Source organism: Nerophis ophidion, linkage group LG05 (assembly GCF_033978795.1).
Source record: "Nerophis ophidion isolate RoL-2023_Sa linkage group LG05, RoL_Noph_v1.0, whole genome shotgun sequence".
Classification (NCBI taxonomy): Eukaryota; Metazoa; Chordata; class Actinopteri; order Syngnathiformes; family Syngnathidae; genus Nerophis; species Nerophis ophidion.
Genome location: NC_084615.1, coordinates 29,638,591 through 29,659,842, shown reverse-complemented (window position 1 = coordinate 29,659,842; position 21,252 = coordinate 29,638,591). Strand labels below are relative to the sequence as shown.

The 21,252-nt window shown below is 38.7% G+C and overlaps 1 protein-coding gene across 4 annotated transcripts in view; it reads right to left on the bottom strand.

Moving 5' to 3' along the window:
• Positions 1–21,169, bottom strand: part of abcd4 (ATP-binding cassette, sub-family D (ALD), member 4) — a 28,584-nt gene extending 7,415 nt beyond the window's left edge. For 2 of the 4 annotated variants that reach the window (XM_061900474.1, XM_061900473.1), the window contains exons 1-16: positions 20,866–21,168; positions 20,657–20,775; positions 14,611–14,738; positions 13,138–13,277; positions 12,207–12,323; positions 11,830–11,955; positions 8,332–8,382; positions 7,583–7,677; positions 7,370–7,491; positions 5,533–5,624; positions 5,359–5,448; positions 2,642–2,847; positions 2,474–2,565; positions 2,344–2,380; positions 2,198–2,247; positions 11–63 (exon numbers count right to left, since the gene is read on the bottom strand). In XM_061900474.1, the coding sequence (XP_061756458.1) occupies positions 11–63; positions 2,198–2,247; positions 2,344–2,380; positions 2,474–2,565; positions 2,642–2,847; positions 5,359–5,448; positions 5,533–5,624; positions 7,370–7,491; positions 7,583–7,677; positions 8,332–8,382; positions 11,830–11,955; positions 12,207–12,323; positions 13,138–13,277; positions 14,611–14,738; positions 20,657–20,775; positions 20,866–20,909 (1,562 nt within the window). In that variant the 5' untranslated portion in view covers positions 20,910–21,168. Of the gene's footprint in view, positions 1–10; positions 64–2,197; positions 2,248–2,343; positions 2,381–2,473; positions 2,566–2,641; positions 2,848–5,358; positions 5,449–5,532; positions 5,625–7,369; positions 7,492–7,582; positions 7,678–8,331; positions 8,383–11,829; positions 11,956–12,206; positions 12,324–13,137; positions 13,278–14,610; positions 14,739–20,656; positions 20,776–20,865 lie in introns of all 4 variants that reach the window. The other 2 variants (XM_061900475.1, XM_061900476.1) reach the window with 2 other exon arrangements.
• Positions 21,170–21,252: the final 83 nt, after the last annotated feature.

The window sequence follows — 21,252 nt, the reverse complement described above, 5'->3', positions numbered from 1 at the left end:
TGTTTCTTACCAGTTCCAGTCCACTGGCTCATCCAAACCACCCGCTCGCTTCATCAAACTGGACTGCAATAAAAAGGAATAACAAGACCAAAGTGAAATCAGAAAACATTTAAACAGCTTCAACGTCCACGGTAGTATAACTCAACATTTCAGTACAATTATAGTTCAAGAAAATAATTACCCTTTTAAATTGATAAAACAGAAGTGATGACAAAGAGGAAACGTGCAACGATAAAAGAATTGGAAATAGATATGACTCTGCTTTGGCTGCTCAGTACAATATGGCTAATAGTCAAACACTCAATTCTTAAAACAAAAAGGAATGTAAATGGGAAATTCAGCTGTGTTGATGTCTAGACACTTACCTTCTAGGTACCGTACTTTCCAGATCATAGGGTGCATTAAAGGAGTCATATTATAATTTTTTTCTAAATGGAAAACCCTTCCTCGTAGTCTACATAACATGTAATGGTGGTTCTTTGGTCAAACTGTTGCATATATTATGTTTTACAGATCATCTTCAAGTCGCTTTAGGATTTCGTGGCTCACTTTTGGCAGCGTCTTTTGTCCGTCATCTTTGTTGTAGCGGTGTAGCGTGCAAGGACGGGGGTGGCGGAAGTGTCAAATGATGGAGATAACTGTTTTAATGACATTCAGACTTTACTTCAATCGATAACGAAGCAGCATCCAAAAATGTGTCCTGTGAAATAACCGTCCGACCGGAACTCTCTAATAACTAAAGTTCCTTGGGTGAATAATGTAAACTCATTACACTGGTATGTTTTAGCGATTTCATGGCAAGTTTACTGACAGATATAATTAAGAACTTTACACTACTTTATATTAAAAATGGCAAAAGCGGAGGATGAACGTCCCATAACAAGAAGATAGAGAAAATGAAGAAGCTTATCGATTACAGACTAAAAAACGGATATGCGCAATTTTTCAGGACTTATGCAGATCCCAAATACAGATCAGCAGGTACCAGAAGGTAAGAAAAGTTGCTTTTGCATAATATAGCGAAACAAACCACAAGGTAATATGTCTTACCTTATACACACACCATAATAATATACATACGTTAAAGCACAGTACAATCTAACAAGCGGTGCGGCTTCATAGCTTTCCATCCATCCATCCATTTCCTACCGCTTGTCCCTTTCGGGATCACGGGGGGTGCTGGAGCCTATCTCAGCTGCATTCAGGCGGAAGGCGGGGTACACCCAGGACAAGTCACCACCTCATCAAAGGGCCAACACATATAGACATAAAACATTCACACCCACATTCACACAGTAGGGCAAATTTAGTGTTGCCCATCAACCTATCCCCAGGTGCAGGTTTTTTGGAGGTGGGAGGAAGCAGGAGTACCCGGAGTGAACTAACGCAGTCACGGGGAGAACATGCAAACTCCACACAAAAAGATCCCGGGATTGAACTCAGGACTACTCAGGACCTCCATATTGTGAGGCACATGCACTAACCCCTGTTTTACCGTGCTGCCCCATAGTTTATCAAAGTTGTACAAAAACATTTTGATAGATTTTTGAGCACTGTGTGTAATGTTCTACATTTTTAATGGAAAATATAAAATGTTGGTGTTGTTTACTTGAGTCATATTGCTGTCTACACCTGATCTCTTATGCTTGACTACCATCCACCATGTACCAAATAAAGTAGCTCCGAGGTCGGTAAGCAACACCAGAATTATTCCGTACATAATGTGTTTTGAGAAAAAAAATGGATTTAAAGTGCGCCTCATTGTCCAGAATAATGTTGTACTTTTACTCATGATCTATATTTAAAGTTAAAGTTAGAGTACCAATGATTGTAACACAAGCCAATGGTGGAATTTGTCCTCTGCATTTGATCCATCCCCTTGTTCACCCCCTGGGAGGTGAGGGGAGCGTGGGCAGCAGTGGTGCCTGCGCCCGGGAATCATTTTGGTGATATATATTGTATATTGTACATTGTACATTTATTGTATATTGTGAATTATTAATTCCTTTAATATTTAGCAAATTTAACTAAGGTTTTCCGAAAAAAAAAATACAAAAATTACATTTTAAGTAAAATCTTTTCAGAGGTTTGATGATTGATCTTGAAACAGACATAGTTTAAAACAGACTTAGGCTTTCATTGTTTCCAATGGGACAAAGTTGTAAGGATGGACAAATAAATAGTATGCCAAACTTACCACCCCTGCCAGCTCTAGGAACTTGCTGATTCTGTCATCATCCACACATCCTGACAAGAAAAAAACATTGTTATTGTTAAATGAGTAATAAATGTATAGCATGGCTATATAATACATATAGTGAAACAATGTACGAGTGCTGATACCTGATGCAGGGTAAATATCCTTCAAAGGGTAGATGACCTGTTGAGAGCAGTAATTCAGTCCTTCAGGCTTTTATTTTGGTAGATTTCACAATAAGGAATGTATTTCAGAATAGAAATGGCGAGCAGAAACCTGTTCACGCAGAGTGCCGTCAGTGAGGTAAGGTTTCTGGGGCAGGAAGAGGGTTCCTCTGGGTCCGAAGCACGTCGTCATTTGGACAAAACCTAATGAGTCAAAGCAGACATCTTACTTACAGTCCTGATCAGCCATAATTAAGCATCCGTGTGTGTGTGTTCTCACCGCTCTGTGCCTCCCAAAGTCTGTTGAGGACCCTGAGAAGGGATGTCTTGCCGGTCCCGGTGTTACCCACCACGAGCAGGTGTGTTCCCTCACCAATAGTTAGGCTCAGATCCTCCACTAACTGCTGGTCTGAATACGGGGACTTGAAAGAGAGGTGGTCGAGGATGAAGGCCGTGTCCACAGGGCCCCCGTGGACGTTGAAGTCACTGCATGGAGACATGAAACACAAGTGAGATCAATTCCTCACACTGAGGAGTGCATACAGTCAATAGTTTTAGCAATAGTCAACACCAAATTATAGACAGTAAATACCTCCTGCATACACATGAATGTTGGCATTAATATTAGTAGGTAATAGTTAGTAGTTAATAATTTAAACAAGTTATATTTTCAAACTGTGGTACGTTTACCACTAGTCGGTGTCATGTATAAAGAGTATGGCCAACTAAAAAAACAGGTGCCATGACTGCTACCGAGGACGTGTGTGCCATGATGCATGCTACTACTGCTGTTGTTTTGATGTTAGTTTTTCTGACAAAATAAACCAAAATATGTCTTTATGTAATTCTAAAATACTTCAGCTCATAAACTTATAATACATTTATTTTGTGAAAGCATAATTCTGCGGTTGGATTTGATGCATGTTGTTGCTACAATCCTGCTGTGTTTTGTGACCAGCAGGCAAACTAACACATTCAAAAAATACACAAAACGACCAAAAAAATTACTTATTACCCTGATTTTGCCTAAATCTTTATTTGCTTTGGACCAGCAATTGACTTTTGTGAATAGAATCTGGAGAAATCACTGCATGTAAGCCATGATAATACGGACTAGAGATGTCCGATAATATCGGACTGCCGATATTATCGGCCGATAAATGCTTTAAAATATAATATCGGAAATTATCGGTATCGGTTTCAAAAAGTAAAATTTATGACTTTTTAAAACGCCGCTGTACGGAGAAGTACACGGACGTAGAATGAAGTACAGAATGCCAATAAACCTTAAAGGCACTGTCTTTGCGTGCTGGCCCAATCACATAATATCCAGGACTTTTCACACACACAAGTGAATGCAAGGTCTACTTAGTCAACAGCCATACAGGTCACACTGAGAGTGGCTGTATAAACAACTTTAACACTGTTACAAATATGCGCCACACTGTGAACCCACACCAAACAAGAATGACAAACTTTTCGGGAAAACATCCGCACCGTAACACAACATAAACACAACAGAACAGCAGCACTAACTCTTCCGGGACGCAACAATATATACCCCCGCCACCTCCTAACCCCCACCTCAAACTCCTCATGCTCTCTCAGGGAGAACATGTCCCAAATTCCAAGCTGCTGTTTTGAGGCATGTTAAAAAAAAATAATGCACTTTGTGACTTCAATAACAAATATGGCAGTGCCATGTTGGCATTTTTTTCCATAACTTGAGTTGGCATAATAATGTGTTAATTCCACGACTGTTTATATCAGTATCGGTTGATATCGGAATCGGTAATTAAGAGTTTAACAATATCGGAATATCGGCAAAATAGCCATTATCGGACATCTCTATTACAGACCTTAGATCCCTCAGGCGGTACTGCATCAAAAAGCAACATCTGTCAAGTGTGGTGGCTGCCTCCAATGTATTTGTAATCACTTTATGTATCATTCCTTATGTACTGTATGTTTTTGTAACATACTAAGTGAATAAGTGTACTTTTGTACTTATTTCCACATACTTCTGCACAATAAGTGAGATATGGTAACACTGGCGAGCAGTAGAAACTATGGAGTGATTTTTTGTCCAGAACATATTTTGCTTTACTCAATTTGTACATATCTCTTGCCACTTTATGTTGTTAAGTGAAGTGAAGTGAATTATATTTATATAGCGCTTTTTTTCTAGTGACTCAAAGCGCTTTACATAGTGAAACCCAATATCTAATTTTTACATTTAAACCAGTGTGGGTGGCACTGGGAGCAGGTGGGTAAAGTGTCTTGCCCAAGGACACAACGGCAGTGACTAGGATGGCGGAAGTGGGGATCGAACCTGCAACCCTCAAGTTGCTGGCACGGCCGCTCTACCAACCGAGCTATACCGCCCCGTAATTGTAATTTTTACATTTACATTTTCAGTTCATTTTCATCTATTATTACACTCAAAAGGTGGTTTATTTTACTCTTTCAATGTCGTTCTATTCGTATTCATCTTTATCTTCTACTACAACAGAATTGCTTTATTTTCACATGGTTTTGCAATTTGGCTGCGTTGTGACGCCACTGTGAGGTGGACGTACTTAATTGGACATTAAGTAAAGCTCTCAGCCAGATGTCGGAAGAGTTCCCCATTACACATATTTAGGGTGGAGGTGTGGATTCACTTCCCATCTGGGAACACCTCCAGAATTTAACATTTTGCAGACAGACTCAAAACACAGGTTATAAAAGTGACTGTTGAGTACCATTTAAACACAATTTACTCCAAAGCATATCCTATACATTTGATCTGGATTACAAGGAAGTGCTTTGGAATGTAGTATAAATCATTACACAGAAGGTCCACTTTAAATGATTTATAAAATACATTTTATTTCTAAATCAGCAAATGTACCGAAATATGTACTGAACTGTGTAATCTACTAATAAAAGTTTCAATCAATCAATCAAAAGTTGTACATGGTCATTGCGATTCCCACAAGCTACTTCCGCACCAACCTGTCAAAGTCATAGCTTTCCCCCGACGCCGGGTCATAGTTGCACTGCTCGCGCAGGATGTCATCCATCACCTCTCTCAGCTCTCCGATCCTGAGACAAACACACGAGCAAGCATGTTGTTAAAGAGGAGGAGGAGGAAGGGACGTGGGAGAGTTTAAGCATGCAGGGTGCTACCTGTGGGTGTAGCCTGCTACATCTGACAGCGTGGTGGACAGGTCTATTAGCTGCGTGAAGCCATTTATCAAGTAGATGCACACAAAGGCGTTCTACATGTGAACAAGCACGGCACAGAAGACACGGTTGGTAGAATAGTAATTGAAAAAACAGTAGTATTTCATACATGCACTCAGGTGTAAGGTTTCTTTCTACTTGCATGCATTGCTTTGTTAGCGCAAGCTTGTGCTGCCACCTAGTGGACGCCTTCTCACTAACAGCAGTAACCATTAGCTCAGGGGCGCTCACACTTTTTCTGCAGGCGAGCTACTTTTCAATTGACCAAGTCGAGGAGATCTACCTCATTCCTATTTATAATTTATATTTATTTATTTATGAAAGAGACATTTTTGTTAACAAGTTAATGGTGTTTAATGATAATACAAGCATGTTTAACACACATAGATTCCTTTATTTCATGAAGACAAGAATATAAGTTGGTGTATTTGATTCTGATGACTTGCATTGATTGGAATCAGACAGTGGTGCTGATAACGTCTGCATTTTCAAATGGAGGGAAAAAAAAGTCCTCCTTTCTGTCCAATACCACGTGAAAGTGGTTGGATTTGGCATCTCATTTGTCCAACTTGCATACTCGTTTTTAAACACTTTGTTATGAGAGTAGCATATGTGTGTGGCCCTTTAATGTCTGGCAGCAGGTGAGTGACGTCAGTGAGAGTGCGGGTGGGCAAGCAAGTGAGAAAGCGGTCGCTGAGGGCGGGGGAGAAATACATTGGCATCAAACTCCGTAGCTTGTGCACGCTAGCTTTCTGAGACTCTTATTTTGTTAGCACAGGCAGGATGAAACAGGTATTTTATGGTGAAGACAGGAACTGTGCAGTCGGTCTTGAGAGTTTTGACAGTAGGTACGGAGTCTCTAGAAATAAAATGTGTTTCTCTGCGTCCGCCCTGTTAGTGATTTTTTTCTTAAATATGAGCTTGCAGCAGCCAGCGTCATCTCACAAGATCCTCGGGTGCCGAGAATGTCAAACAACTGACGAAAGTGAAGTCTTGGTATGATTGATGATTGCTCATTTTTATGTATATTTTTTAATGCCTGGCTTGAGATTGATCGACTGACACACCCTCCGAGATCGAACAGTCGATTGCGATCGACGTAATGGGCACCCCTGCATTAGCACATTCATATTCAGAGCAACAAATATGTACATTTTAAGATGTAATAAGGTAGTGTTTAGAAACAAATTCTATAGCATCAAGCAGAAATGTCCAAAGTGTCACCAGAGGCTATTTTTGGCAGACAGATATATCTTTATAGTCCTAAAATAAAAAGATTAATGAGATTTATAGTGGCCCTGCGATGAGGTGGCGACCTGTCCAGGGTGTACCATGCCTTCCGCCCGATTGTAGCTGAGATAGGCACCAGCGCCCCCCGCAACCCCAAAGGGAATAAGCGGTAGGAAATGGATGGATGGATGGAGATTTACAGTTGCAGTTTTCATAGTCCGTGTTTACAAATGCTTTAAGTAATTTTCTGCTCTACGTGCCTTGAATTGCATACCCCCGGGAACAAATACAGTTTATTGTAATTTTAACATATTACACAACTTTGCTGTCAGCTATAACACAACGCAAAGTTGTGGATGCTTAGGTCAGACAGCTGAGCTATGTTTCCTATACATTTAATTATTGAAATACAATATTGGCGCTACCTGGTCACCCTCATAAACACTTTTAATATCTGTGAATACAGCTTATCATTACAACTATTCTCACATGCGTGATGGCCAATTGTGCACAGTTTGGACACCCCTGGCATAAATGGATAAAGTCCTACCCTGCTGATAAGTGCGCTCAGCTCTCCAGGCGTCAGGCTGTCATAGTTCCCACCGAAAATGGGAATGGCGATGATGATGTAGCTGAGGAAGCCGCCGAGGTAGTCGAAGGTATTCACCCCAACTGGGGGTGGGGCGGAGAATAACAAATAGAACGTCACCACCAGCCTTAGGTGGCGTGGGTTGACACTATTTGTGAATGTGTGTGTTCTTACTGTAAAGCCACAGCTCTTTGTTTATTAGACTTTGCTGAGTTTGCAGCAGTGACTGCAGACGTCTGTTGGTCCTCATGTGCTCTACTTTACCAGCTCTGCACAACACACAGTGAGTCTTGAGTGAAGCGTCAAAAAGTCCACATGGTCACTAACTAACAAATGCAACGGAATTTAGTTTGAAACATTCACATAAGAAATACAAATGATTGTTGACATATGTCATACAAGTGTAACAATAAGTCAACTGATCAAATGTACAAACAAGTGGTCATATGTGGTTGTCAAAAGAAAGAAAGTAGTTATTGTTGGCACTTGCGACCACAAAAGCACACACACGATAATGACAAAGTTCATTATTGTACAACACATCTCAACATAGAATGGCAGATTTTTTTTCTTTAAATAGAAACAACTCTTTTAGGTTTATTACTTTGCCGACAGAAGCAGTTGACCATGTCCTGTAGGTTTACGTCACCTTTTAAGAACTTAAAAGTCAGGCTTGATGAGTTAGACGTGTCCAACCTATCCTGTTGATCTCACTTTTTTAACATTCTTTGTAATAACAAAAGTTTAAAAAGAAGTTAATCCATGCAACATAATAAAACTAAAACAAAAAGAAACACATAATCACTTGCTTTAGGTCAAAGTGAGGTGGCATGACGTCAAAAACATTTTGTGTGACTGTTTGACTTGGTTTGATCTACAAGTGCGTCTTTGTACTGTACAATAATCTATGTACAATATCTCACCTGTAAAAAGCTGCCGACTCTGCGTTGACTCGGATCTGCATGTGCTTGAATCTACATTACAAAATATTGCATGGGAAATCACAAAAACATGATTTATGCAAGGTTATCCATATAGATCAGTGAGTCTCAAACTGTGGTGCGCGTACCACTAGTCAGAGCAGTGTATAGAGAGAATATGGTCAGAGTTGGTCCTAAACATGGTGGCCTGTAGTCACGTGAGAGGCTTTTCACCAATTATTTAAGAGATTGTCTGGCCATGTTCTCTCTGATTGGTCAAAAGCCTCTCACGTGACTTACTGACTGAATTCTGAAATCGAGTTATCCATACTTTCGCTATACACAGCTCTACTACTAGTGAGTACGTGGGCTCCTTTAATTGGTAAGCCAAAAAATAACTTGATTGAATATTCAAACAGTGTTATGGGTTAAACTCTGTGTTATTGTTACAGTGGCTAAAATACTAAATATAATTGCCAAATAAAACCTATGCCTTGTTTTTAATTAATTCTTAGGCCTACTATGCTACTGTATTTTAATATTGGTCGTTACGTTGGTACTTGGAGAGCCAAGTGTTTCACATTCACACATAGGGGCAATTAGGTTAGTTTTAAACTAAATAAGAAGTTATCTAACGGATAGGAAACAATACGTGAAGCTAGGCGAACACACATCTACAACGCTAAATATACCCTGTGGTGTACCTCAGGGATCAATACAAGGACCTAAATTATTCAATCTCTATATAAATGACATTTGTAAAGTTACAATACATTTAAAGTTAGTATTATTTGCGGATGATAAAACAGCATTTTGTTCAGGAGAGAACACACAGAGGATAATACAAATAATAACAGAAGAAATTAACATATTAAAAAAATGGTTTGACAAAATCAGACTATCGTTGAATCTCAATAAAACTAAAATAATGCTTTTTGGTAATAGTAAAAGAGAAGGTCAAACATAAATACAAATAGACGGAATAGAAATTGAAAGAGTAAATGAAACCAAATTCCTAGGTGTAATGATTGATGATAAATTGAACTGGAAATCTCATATAAAAAATATACAACATAAAGTAGCAAGAAACACGTCAATAATGAATAAAGCTAAATATGTTCTAGACCAAAAATCACTTCATATTCTCTACTGCTCACTAGTGTTACCATATCTGAGTTACTGTGTAGAAATATGGGGAAATAATTACAAAAGTACACTTCATTCACTAACAGTGTTACAAAAAAGATCAGTTAGAATAAAAAATAATGTTGGATATAGAGAACATACGAATCCTTTATTTATTGAATCAAACATACGGAAATTCCACAACATACTGAAATTGCAAACAGCTAAAATCATACACAAAGCAAACTATAACCTGCTACCCAAGTATATACAACAATTCTTCTCAACAAAAGAGGAGAAATATAATCTTAGAGAAAAATTTAATTTAAAACATTTGTACGCACGTACCACACTTAAGACCTTTAGTATATCAGTATGTGGAATTAAATTATGGAATGGATTAACCATAGAAATCAAACAATGTACTAATATGATCCACTTCAAGAAACTCTTCAAACTTAAAGTGTTTACAAAGTACAAAAAAGAAGAATCATGATTTACATTCTGAATTTATTCATCCATCCATTCTTTCATTCTCAAAATAATCTTACTTATCTCATCGTATGGAATACAACTTACTTCACCAGTTATTTATTTATTTATTTTTATTGTGATTACTTATGGAGTATATTGTGAATACATTGACAACAGGAAGTGAACAAAAGTTTTAGCAACTGTGATGTAAAAGAAAAGGGGTAGGATTTAATAAGCTCTGCTTCTTCCTACTCCTTTTTGAACATGTTGAAAAGAGAAACTGGAAATTGTGATGTATCATGTTGTATGCTTGCATGTTCGAAATAAACTCAAACTCAACTCAACTCAATTTAGTGTTGCCAATCAACGTATCCCTAAGTGCATGTCTTTGGAAGTGGGAGGAAGCCGGACTACCCGGAGAGAACCCACGCAGTCACGGCGATGACCAAGAAGAACGCGGACTTGGAATATAATTACAACACTTTATGTACATATTTATATAATATGTAACTACAAGCTCCATTCACAAAGGAGAGTCCCATTGCTTTTATGAGCGGTCCAGCGAGTCAAAAGCCGCAAAAAAAAAAATTAAAAAATTAAAAATTGTATTTGTTGCGGCCGTAATTCTTTCGTGGCGGGCCGCCACAAATAAGTGAATGTGTGGGAAATCCTGGTAATTTTAAAATTCAAAAACAACTTGAGATGCTTTTTATGCTCAGGACTTTAAGTAAAAAACAATAATTTGCCATCTTAATGAAGGATTACAGAATAATTTGATTTATTGTTTTTTATACATTAGTTAACATTACTCCATTGGAAATCAAAGACAGCACTAAAATTGTCTTTGTTGATATGCGAATTGATGCACTTTATCCAGTTACAAAAAAAACCCACTCATTTAAGGGATCCAGGAAAACATTATTTGACATCTTTAACCCTGTGCTAAAATGCTTGAATGGACTCAAGGCTATGCCTGATTAATTTTACCAAATAGTCAGTATTATTGAATTATGTTTACTTAGTTAACTCAGAAGGCTAAACAACTCCGTTATACAGTTTTTATTTACATACAATTATATTGATTGGCAACACTAAGTTGTCCCTAGTGTGTGAATGTGAGTGTGAATGCTGTCTGTTTCTCTGTGTTGGCCCTGCGATGAGGTGACGACTTGTCCAGGGTGTACCCCGCCTAGCGCCGAATGCAGCTGAGATAGGCTCCAGCACCCCCCGTAACACCAAAAGGGACAAGCGGTAGAAAATGGATGGATTATTTACCGTCTAATTATTATTATGATTGTTTATTAATACTTACACTGTAGTAGCACTTTATTATTTGTTCTCCTTTTACTTGCTTTTTTATTTTCTTTATTCCACTGGCTTCTTTGGTTTGTGTTGAGACTGGCCTTTTGCCTGTGAGTTTTGTTTACTATGTTTTTGTAGTATGTCTACCCTTCTATGTACTGTATGTGTATACACTGTACTGCATGTATATGTATGTATGAATGCATGTATACAATCAACGCTCAATAAAAAAATATATACGTTTGTTCAGCATTGAATATAGCATTGCATGCTGTGCCAACTTTTTTTGTGATCTTTTTATTTTGGACACGACTGATGGAAAATATCCAATTAGAAAAGCAAACACATACTTGCATACTTTTTGATCTTTTAAATGACAATAAAGTAAATCCTTTCTCCAATTTGTAACTAAGTAGAAGTACAGCTCTCTTCCAGTAAAAGACTTCCATATCCTGTGTTATTTCCTAAAAGGCCACAATTGCACAGATGCATCCTGTCTAATGGGCGTGTTGTGAATTCAAAACACATTAACTGGCCCTTTAAGCAGCTAGACATCCTCAAAATCAAAACACAGTAGCACAGCAATGTGCACGTACATACCTGAAGTCTCCCTCCAGTTTTTCTTGTTCACAGAGCGTGGACACAATGGGCCCCATGAGAATCTTGTTGGCCACTGTCCCCAACACAAAGTAGCAGAAGATACTCACTGGGCCCATCCAACCTGTGCTGCAAATACATTTTATAGGTTATGACATACGCTAATGCACCTAAGTTATATATGACCATGTCATACCATATGAATGATTTTTACTGTAAATCAGTGTTGGCATCAGTGCAATGAGGGACTTAAATACTGAAGAGGAAGATAAACTCATACGGATAGAAAAATTCCAAAGGTAAAAGCATATTTCCCAAGAGAACATACGAAAGTGGCCCTTCCCTATAATGTTGCGAACAGGAAAGTGTATCAGTAATACCTATAGAAACATTGGTAGGTGTAGTAAGTCAGCGTGAAGGGTGACACAAGCAGTCGACTGGCCATGGTACTCATCTGCTTGCACAGCCTCTCTGCATCTTGACTGATCCTCTGGTCACTGTGGGTAAAATAAGTGGATCACTTAGTCAGCAACATTACTAATTAAGTAAGTGCCGCACGACTTGTTACAATCCATATCGGCCAATTCCTTTTGAAAAGTAAGTGGTCGCCATTGCCGAATAATGTCATTACGACAAATAAAACTACATTTCAAAGTATTTTAAAAATGATTTTCAAGTATTAGGATGAGGCTAAAAATGTTACACACTAAGAGCTAAGCAAGCCGCTAAGCTAGCTAAACATCATAAGTGCTTTAGTTAAGTTTAAGAAGTGTATAAAGAACCATGTTGCAGCAGAAAGTAAAGAGCTCGTAACAAAAAATTAACAAGTAGATTAATAAGAGTGTAGAAAGAGGATAATATAACAACTGTTGGTGTGTCAGCATTGCCTGAATCAGTACACCACACGTAAAATGAGGATCAGATCAATCCATAAATTGGTGATGTCAATATGATCAATACTAGAGTGATTACTATATCCTTTTTTTTTTTAGTTACTGTATACTTTTGACTTTGTTTTGCTCAAACAATTGTATGTAATAAAAGAGAATAAGGAACTAATTAAACTATTGTGCTGATATTGTTAAACTGTTAATAACGTTCACGATAAACACATTTAAAAATGTACAGTTAATACATGAATGTATTAACTGTACATGCGATTGGCATGTATTGGCTGTTACCAATACATGCGATCTGTATTAGTAACAGCAGTTCTCACTCAGGGATGATGGGTATCCGAATCGGCAGCATAAATCCCTGATCGGAAAAGCCTTACTACTAATATTGAGAATGTAAACAGCGTGAGCTTACGGATTGTCTATGCCCTCTCGCAGCACGTTAAGGGTGTAGTAGACTCGTCCCTGGAAGTACGCCGTGTGGAGGTTCTCCGTTAGCGTCCTCCTCCAACTGACGTACATCAGGTTGGAAATGTACTGGTCCAAGCTTTTCAACTGTTAAAGAGGTTCATTGTATTGTACTGTGTATATGGTACTGTGTACTGTACAGTGCATCCGGAAAGTATTCACAGCGCTTTACTTTTCCACACTTTGTTATGTTACAGTCCTATTGCAAAATGGAATAAATTCATTCAATATTTTTCAAATATATTACAAATAAAAAACTAAAACAATTACATGTAGTATTCACAGACTTTGCTCAATACTTTTTTGATGCACCTTTGACAGCAATCAAAACCTTCTAGTCTTTTTGAATGCGATGCTACAAGCTTGTCACACCTATCTTTGGACAGTTTCGCCCATAACTCTTTGGAGCACCCCTAAAGCTTCATCAGGTTGAATTGGAAGTGTTGGTTTTCATCCAGGATGTCTCTGTACATTGCTGCATTCACCTTAGTCTAGTCTGGGAGGTGATTAACAAGCTGATAGTCACTCTGTCAGAGCTAAAGCATTCCTCATTGGGGAGAGAACTTTCCAGAAGGACAACCAACTGCAGCAATCCAAAAATCAAGCCTGTATGGTATAGCGGCAATTTCTTCGTAAAATAAAAAAAAAGTTTCCCAAAATGCACCTGAAAGACTCTCAGACCTTGAGAAACAAAATGATCTGGTCAAAAAAATTGAACTCTTTGGCGTAAATGCCAACGTTATGTTTGAGGAAACCAGCCACGGCTCATCACCAGGCCAATACCATCCCTACAGTGAAGCATACTGGTGGCAGCATCAAGCTGTGGGGGTGGTTTTCAGCCACAGGAACTTGGAGACTAGTCAAGATAGAGGGAAAGATGAATACAGCAATGTAAAAAGACATCCTGGATGAAAACAAACAAATCCTTCCCAACCTGATGGAGCTTGAAAGGTGCTGCAAAGAGCAATGGACAAAGAGAATTGGGCGAAACTGCCAAAAGATAGGTGTGCCAAACTTGTTGTATCGTATTCAAAAAGACTTGAGGCTGCCATTTTGCTCTCAAAAGTGCATCAACAAAGTATCGAGCAAAGGCTGTGAATATCTATGTGTATGTGATTTGATAGTTTTTTTCATTTCTATTAAAAATTTTGCTAAATAAAAAAATAAACATTATAAATTCACATTGTCATTATAGAGTATTGTATGTGGAATTTTGAGGACCAAAATGAATGTATTCCATTTTGGAATAAGGCTGTAAAACAAGAACATTTGGAAAAAGTGACTGCAATGAAGCGGTGACTTGGCTTTGATATGCTCCAGCACACTCCGTGACCCCAAAAGGGACAAGCGGATGGATGGAAAAAGTGAAGCGCTGTGAATACTTTCCAGATGCACAATATTTACTAATACACAAACTTACGAAGGAGTTGAGAACAATGACCACCATTGCGGTGAGCAGCAGGCTCTTGAAGCCTTTGCTGTCCTTGTCAGCAAGTACATTGTAGAAGCGACTTGGAAGGACACCCACTTGGTAAATGATCAGCTGCTCTGGTGAGAGGGGGAGGAAGACAGCAAAAAAATGATGTCAGCACCTTGTAAAAAAATAAGAAAAGACCACGTGAAAATTAGGCAATGGTTTGAGCTAAAGGTCATATGCAGACATGGCACTTTTCTATCGGGAGTGAAGTTGCACAATGACAACTGAGACGCTGCAGCATTACTGCTATGATTACTTTCAAAATAAGTTATGTTCAATGACTTAACTCGTGTCATCACGCACAAAAAATGATCACATTAGTCAAATATCAACGCAGATTAATCACACTATTTATTTTGTTTGCACATGCACATGGGCTCCGATGAGGTGGCGATTAGTCCAGGGTGTACACTGCCTTCCGCCCGATAGTATCTGAGATAGGCACCAGCGCCCCCCCGCGACCCCCAAAGAGAATAAGCGGTAGAAAATGGATGGATGGATGGATGGATAGACACATGGGTTGCTATACAATCAGTGATACATCAGTGCAAAATGAGGAAGGAGACTCCAACCAGTGTGCTCACTGGCAAATTTTTGACTGGACTTCAGGTAAAACTCAGGTTTTGCGTGGACAAACAAATTAAGTGCATTCAAGTAAAACATTTAAAAATGTTCCTGTATGACATGCTGACAATAAAATTACGTTTGTGTCCAAATATTAGGGTCTGTCTTAAGGTTCATTTAAATCATGCAAAGAGGGTAAAATCCTGTGATTTTGATTCGTATTCAAAAGTCTTATAAATCTGATTTAAATATATCATTTGACAGCACATATATATGAATATTTTACTAAAAATAATGTCTGAAGTGTTTGGTGCATTATAAAAACATATTGTCTAGAATAAATAAATTAATAAAACTCTTTAAAGGATGTTGGTAAAGTATAATGTCATTCAATCAGGTAACATCGAGTATTTGCTGTAATATTAGAACTTGCACGCTATACTACAACTTTATTCCCAACATTTAATGACATTCTAACAATACCAAACACATTTATTATAATTGATATATACACTATTTATATTTAGTTTAGAAAAATTGTAACTATGAAGTTGTGTTTTCCAATGAAAACTAAGAATGTTAATCATCCATCCATCCATTTTCTACCGCTTAATCCCTTTGTAGTCACGGGGGGCGCTGGTGCCTATCTCAGCTACAATCGGGCAGAAGGCGGTGTACACCCTGGACAAGTCGCCACCTCATCGCAGGGCCAACACAGATAGACAGACAAAATTCACACTCACATTCACACACTAGGGCCAATTTAATTTTGCCAATCAACCTATCCCCAGGTGCATGTCTTTGGAGGTGGAAGGAAGGGGAGGGAACCCACGCAGTCACGGGGAGAACATGCAAACTCCACACAGAAAGATCCCGAGCCCGGGATTTAACCCAGGACTACTCAGGACCTTCGTATTGTGAGGCAGACGCACTAACCCGTCTTCCACCGTGCTGCTCGAATCAATACATCCTGTTTTTTTCTTGTATTACGACTTAATTCTAATAAAATTGTATTTTGTATTTATTTTAATAGCTGTACTATATAATACAGTGGTAACTCAACTAGAGATGTAAGGATGTGAACATTTCATATCACGATTTTTGTGACCAAATTTATCACGATTAGTATTGTTGAATGTGCTCAAGAAGTACTTATACACACACTGAAATATTTTAACAGAGTTTTGTTCTAAAAAAAATCATTAAACAATTGGACACGCTATATAATTTCTTCTGCCTTCCGCCCGATTGTAGCTGAGATAGGCGCCAGCGCCCCCCGCGACCCCGAAAGGGAATAAGCGGTAGAAAATGGATGGATGGATGGATATAATTTCTTAGCGGAAGAAACAAATATTTTTCTGGCTTCTAAGAGTCATTATCTTCAGTTTTAATTAACAAACGTCGTACTGTTTTTTTAATGATAAAGAAAAAAACTTGTGTTTGCTCCAGCTTATGTGACGTGACACAAGTTCACTTCCTGTTATCATTATTACTTGAAGTGTAGATAGATCACTTTGGGCTAAGAAAGCACAGCTTGTAGGTTTAATGTGCATAATTCAAAATCTTAGTTGCTCACACGGAAGTTTGTTTTTAATAAGCTTTCGATTGGGCTATGCGGTTTCTCAATGGGGAAAGACGTTAATGTCTCTCCGTGATCTATCATTTATCGTTATATCCCTAAACCCTACTCATAAGTAATTTATGATAAGAGCTCTTTCTCTGATTTTTTTTATTTTTCAAGTGGTTGTAGAAGGTCCCATCCGCTGCTGGTTGAATAGCAATTGTTCACAGTCCACAGCCAGAGATGACACAGTTCTGCCCTCCAAATGCCAGAACTGAAAACGTTAGTGTGAAGGACAAGAAGCAGATGACCAAACTAAAGAAACAAACCATTAAAAATATTTCCCATCCGTGAGCAGTCATACCGGCGAGTCGGCCCGCAGATCACCCCCTTGGAGGGGAGGGGAGCAGTGAGCAGAAGCGGTGTCCGTGCCCGGGAATCATTTTGGGTTTTTAACCCCCAATTCCAACCCTTGATGCTGAGTGTCAATAAGGGAGGGAATAGGTCCCATTTTATAGTTTTTGGTATGACTCGGGTGTCAAATGCAGAGAATAATTTTGCCACACCTAGTATGTGTATGACAATCATGGGTACTTTAACTTAATTACACAAGCTGCAGCCAATGCCCACAGCATGCAGCCGCAAATGTCCAATCGACGGACATTTAATCATTAAAATATTTTTCAAAAAGCTGCCGGTGCTATGTTTGATGTTTTTCAGTTTGTTTTTTTCTCCTACAGACTCTCATCAAACTAGACAGTCAGCATTACCTTTGGTACACAAACAAAACTTGCTATCAACACTGACCACTGGTCCATCACTCAAAGACTTTTAAGTGTGCGACATAAACAATGATTTCCTAGTTCCTCCTGTTACGTGAGAGAGAAGTAGCCCGTAAGAGACACCTACAAAAGTCTGCCCCCCAATATTATTACTTTATCTCATAATATCTCATAATACTACTGTGGTGGTACTATACTATTGTAATGTTTTTTCAAATAATGTTCATAATGTAAAAGGCATGTTACATGTTAAAATTGTGCTGTTTTGGGAGGGACACGGAGGGATTAATTGTATTTCAATTCATTAAAACGGGCGGGGCCGATTTGAGATACGAGTGTTTTGAGTTACAAGCTCAGTCGTGGAACAAAATGTGACCATAAGTTGAGGCGCCAATGTATCTATTTTTTTTGTGATAATACGAACAGTTTTTCTCCTAATAATGCAACTTTTTTCTCGTGAAATTATAAATATATTTTCATAATCTTTTACTTGAACTTCTTTTCTTTTTCTTCTATGTCCCACTCTCCTTTGTGGAGGGGGTCCGGTCCGATCCGGTGGCCATGTACTGCTTGCCTGTGTATCGGCTGGGGACATCTCTGCGCTGCTGATCCGCCTCCGCTTGGGATGGTTTCCTGCTGGCTCCGCTGTGAACGGGACTCTCGCTGCTGTGTTGGATCCGCTTTGGACTGGACTCTCGCGACTGTGTTGGATCCATTATGGATCGAACTTTCACAGTATCATGTTAGACCCGCTCGACATCCATTGCTTTCCTCCTCTCCAAGGTTCTCATAGTCATCATTGTCACCGACGTCCCACTGGGTGTGAGTTTTCCTTGCCCTTATGTGGGCCTACCGAGGATGTCGTAGTGGTTTGTGCAGCCCTTTGAGACACTAGTGATTTAGGGCTATATAAGTAAACATTGATTGATTGATTGATTGAACATTGTTTTTTTTCCCCTTTTCAATGTGGTCCAAATATTCCTTAATAAAGATGCAATGACTTAAGCTGGACAGACTTAACCTGCTTCCACTGTATTACAAGAATAAAACTCTTGATTATTTTACTTCTGAAATCGCCCTTCGCCACTTCGCGCTTTTAAGTTTGCAGCTTCTTTTTATTGCAGTGCTTTTTAACCTTGTTGGAGGTACCGAACCCCACCAGTTTCGTATGCGCATTCACTGAACCCTTCTTTAGTGAAAAATACAATTTAAATGTTTTTTCAAATTCAAGACAGAGTTACCGTATTTTTCGGACTATAAGTCAAGGTTTTTTTCATAGTTTGGCCGTGGGTGCGACTTATACTCCGGAGCGACTTATAGTCCGAAAAATACAGTATATGTTTTTGGTAACACTATAGTATGGGGAACATATTCTAAGTAACAAAGACTTAATTTAGAGTTTTTTGGACACCAGGGGAACATATTCTAAGTAGGGCTGCAACTAACAACTAATTTGATAATCGATTAATCTGTCGATTATTACTTTGATTAATCAATTAATAATCGGATAAAAGAGACAAACAACATTTCTATCCTTTCCAGTATTTTATTGAAAAACAGCATACTGGCACCATACTTATTTTGATTGTTGTTTCTCAGCTGTTGTAAATGTTGCAGTTTTATAAGTAAAGGTTTATTTTTTGGAAAAATAGAATTATATATTTTTTTACACAAATAAAAAAAGTAGCCTCTGCGCATGCGCATAGCATAGATCCAACAAATTGATGACTAAATTAATCGCCAACTATTTATATAATCGATTTTAATCGATTTAATCGATTAGTTGTTGCAGCCCTAATTCTGAGAAACAAAGACTTAATTTAGAGTTATTTGTTTAGGGTTAGAGGGTTAGGGCCAGGGTAAGAGAGTTAGGGTTATAATAAGGCCATGCCGAATAAGGCATTAATGCGTACTTAATAATGACTAGTTAAGAGCCAATATGTTACTAATTTGCATGTTAATAAGCAACTAATTAATGGTGAATATGTTCCCCATACTAAAGTGTTACCATGTTTTTTTACTGGTGCACAAAATGAACCATGCCTGAACATCACCTTGTTCAAAGAACAAAACCAACACAGTGCATAAACTCACAACAAATTACTTCTGCTGTTGCCGTATCCGTAATACGCCGATAGGGAGAAGTTTTTATTTACACGATGAGTCGGGTGTGTCTTGATCTCCGCTGAACGCCTGAGCCCCACTCACCGAACCCCTTGGGATCGATCAAACCCAGGTTAAGAACCACTGTTCTATTGCATATTTTGGGGGGAATTTTCATCAAGCATATTCTCTGGGTTTTTTGCTATAGAAATGGCTAAATGAACTAATAATATTAGTAATACAGTAATATTGGCCACTAGATCAACGCCTTCAACACCGCTTATCTCCTCTGGGGCTGTGGTTGGCTGAGCGGCGCTATAGAGCGACAACGGGCCTTCGCAAACCCACCCCTCCCTCTGTTGCAAGTTGGTGTGATATATGTATGTTTAATGTGTGCCATGCTATGTACGTTTTTTTCCTTGGACCCAGTCTAGACCTCTCCTGTGGGTCTAGCCTTAGACTGATATTTTTTTTACTTCCCCCCCCCCCCCTCCTAATGTCACCCTTTTCTCATCTTTTTAAGGAGCGCTGCAAACGGCTGATCTCGTCTTGTTCCCCCGCCCCCCCCCTGTAACATATGTCTGCTCTTAGCGGGACTGTGCCGAAAATGTAATTTCAGTTCTGATGTGTCTTGTACATGTTGGAATGGACAAATAAAGGATTTCTTCTTCTTCTTCTAGATCTAACCAATCACAGCACGCTATTCAGTGTCGTGGCCACTGATTTGCTAAGCCTCAAAGCATATCGGACCTCAACGACGGGTCATATGTGGGTGTTATTTAATATCTTCAGTATTCAGGAGTTCTTAAACTGTTTTTTTTTTATAATGTCCTGAAAATGAAAATATTCAGTTTATAATTGTACTCCTCGTAAATTCCACTTACTACGGAAAACTCTTGTAATAAATTGTTGCACAAAAAAGTGAACTTCTGACGTCATGCACTATCCGATGTACAGTGTGTGAATGGAATCCATTTACCAGCTAAAGTGACTCCAAGCAATGTCCCAAACATGAGGACACTCGGGTTGCTCCATGAAGGGAAAAGAACCTTCTGGATGCTGCAGAACCTCTGCACGAACCTCCAGTCCAACTTGGGTCTTTATGCAAGTAAGACAAACATAAAGAACTGGTGACTTTAAAAAATGTCTACTGTGCTGATACAGAAATGCAACGAGAACACTTCTTACCTTTGCGTCGTTCTTCTACCGCCTGGCTTTTCTAAGCGAGACATTTGTGCTGGAGAAAAACACCTTAAAACATTTAAAATGAGCAACTTAAGCTAGTCGAGCTAACTTTGGCGTCGCACTGCAGCAAGCTAAAATGACGGAATTTACAGCATTTAGCGAGGAAGGTGACTGGATAGTGTGCCCAAAACACATATAAGATAACGTTTTAAATATTTTCCACTAAAACGTCTTTACATTCAAATTTAATCTGGATTAGTTGACTTTCTCCTTTGCGCTCTGACTCTTCCGGTTACTAGTGTAGTGCAATAAAATGTTTCACTTCCGCATCAACAGGATGTTTTGATATTTCAAAATAAAACTATTGCGTCAAAAACAATATTTCCACCT